The following is a 1,857-nucleotide window of genomic DNA, read 5'->3' as shown; positions in this document are numbered from 1 at the left end:
AAATATATGATAAAAAGGGTAGAATGATGAAAAAAGGGTAAAAAGGTCGGACCGATAACAAGATACGGATCTAGGAAAAAAAGGACGGCAGATAAGACGCAGGCTTAATCGGTGACTCATTTTCTCAAGATAAGCGGATTATGGTCTTACGTTGCTTTAAATCTTTGTCAGTAGTACCAACAAACTCGACTTCATTAGTATCACGATAATCGTCCAGCTGTTCTTATGACCAAGGAATACCTCAAATATTAAATACCTGGTATTGTTGGAATCCTTAGTTTTGACATCAGAATCAGCATATACGAAATATTTAATATTTGAAAAAATATATATATTGAAGGGTATTAAATACAGGTATACAACAGGAGAGTAGAGTTGAGAGGCACAAGCAACATCTAACAGTGAACCTAACCAAACAAATCTCAACGAAATGACACAAACGCGACGAAACAGCTCTTCCTCGGCCGCCACAGGACCGGCAGGAGCCCAACCTCGTTGTCGGAGGAGAGCCTGTACGCCCCCGGCAGCGACTCCTGCGACGTGTACGAGCTGCGTCTGTCGAAGAGCGACGACGTCTCGGCGAACTCCAGCGACTCGGCGAGGTCAACCTCCTGGAACCCGCGCTTTATGATGTTGGACGTGCGTTTCCACAAGGCCGAGAGCACGCCCGGGCTCCGTCGGCCCCTCCTCTGGGCGCTCAGGTCCGCGCTCTGGGCCCGGCCCGCCCTCGGCCGCGAGGCCACGACGCGACCAGCGCTGTCGATCTCGAAGTTGTCCAGGGACGTCTTCGACATGGTCCTCAGGAGAGGCACGAGGCCCACGTGCTCCGGGGCGCTCTCCCGCCGCTGCGGGACGGCGAACGGCTCCGCGTTACCTCTCAGGGGGGGTCCGGAGCCCGCGCTGTCCCCGAGCTCGGCGCCGTCGCACTCGTCGGAGCTTAGCGTCTCGCCTTCCGAAAGCTCCCCTCCTTCGGATAAGTCCCCGCCGTCATCTACCGTTGCCTGCCGGTCGACGAAGGAGAGTTGCGCGTGCTCCGCAGCGTCGTCCCTAGACTCCTCACCCAGCTCCGACTCCTCTCCTGCGCCGCCGTCGTGATCCTGTTCGTCCTCGCCTTCGACGGCAACCTCGTTCCACTTGAGCATGAAGTCGTTGGTCACGCTCAAGCTCCTCCTCTTCTCGAGCCTCGGGTGGCCTCTTGCCGGCCCCTGCTGCCGTAGGTTGTCGAGGCCCTCCTCCTGAATCACGCTCAGGTTCATCTCACAGGAAAGGGGGCGCCTCTTGGCACCATACTTGGCCATCGCCGCCGGGTCCTGCCACAAGGATCAAGGTCGACGGTGCTCCTCGGGACGGAACAGGACAGGACGCTCTCTCTCTGCTTGGTTAATCCGTCCCGATCTCTATTCGACATCGATCGCTCATGCTCGATCGTTCACTGCACCCCGAGGGACGAAGGCACGGTCCACAAGCACATTCGTATTTCGAAGAAAAAAAATACACCCTGTCACATCTTGCTCTGACGAAAGGCAAACGCACGCGAGAACAAGATATCTAAATTTACACTTCCATTCCCAGTAACCACGAGAAAGCAAAAAAGCAACAAAATATGTAAACAACCACGGCCTCAATTTTTTCCGCAGAGCACAAAGGGTTTCCGAGGAATTCCTGTCCCGCAGGCGCCGCGAACCAGCCAAGGGAACGAACGCGAGAGCGGCACTGCCTCGCCCGAAGTTCGGGCTGCCTGCACCGGTGTATCTCGCTGATAAGACAAAAGACTTCTGTTCCCATGTCTGCCCTCATGCCGATAAGGACTGATAAGGGAATGCAGACACAGGCTTAGCAAGAGATAGAGAGACTGTG

At 55.0% G+C, this 1,857-nt stretch overlaps 1 protein-coding gene across 1 annotated transcript in view; it reads right to left on the bottom strand.

The window, feature by feature from the left end:
- The window catches only part of LOC119591112, a gene marked incomplete in the record, with an annotated part of 91,529 nt that extends 89,804 nt beyond the window's left edge, over window positions 1-1,725 (bottom strand). The window contains 1 exon segment of the mRNA XM_037939827.1: window positions 492-1,725. Coding sequence (XP_037795755.1) covers window positions 492-1,298 — 807 coding nt within the window.
- Between the last annotated feature and the right edge of the window lie 132 nt (window positions 1,726-1,857).

This window comes from Penaeus monodon, chromosome 28 (assembly GCF_015228065.2).
Source record: "Penaeus monodon isolate SGIC_2016 chromosome 28, NSTDA_Pmon_1, whole genome shotgun sequence".
Classification (NCBI taxonomy): Eukaryota; Metazoa; Arthropoda; class Malacostraca; order Decapoda; family Penaeidae; genus Penaeus; species Penaeus monodon.
The sequence above is the reverse complement of the archived record's forward strand: the minus strand, read 5'-3'. Positions and strand labels throughout refer to the sequence as shown.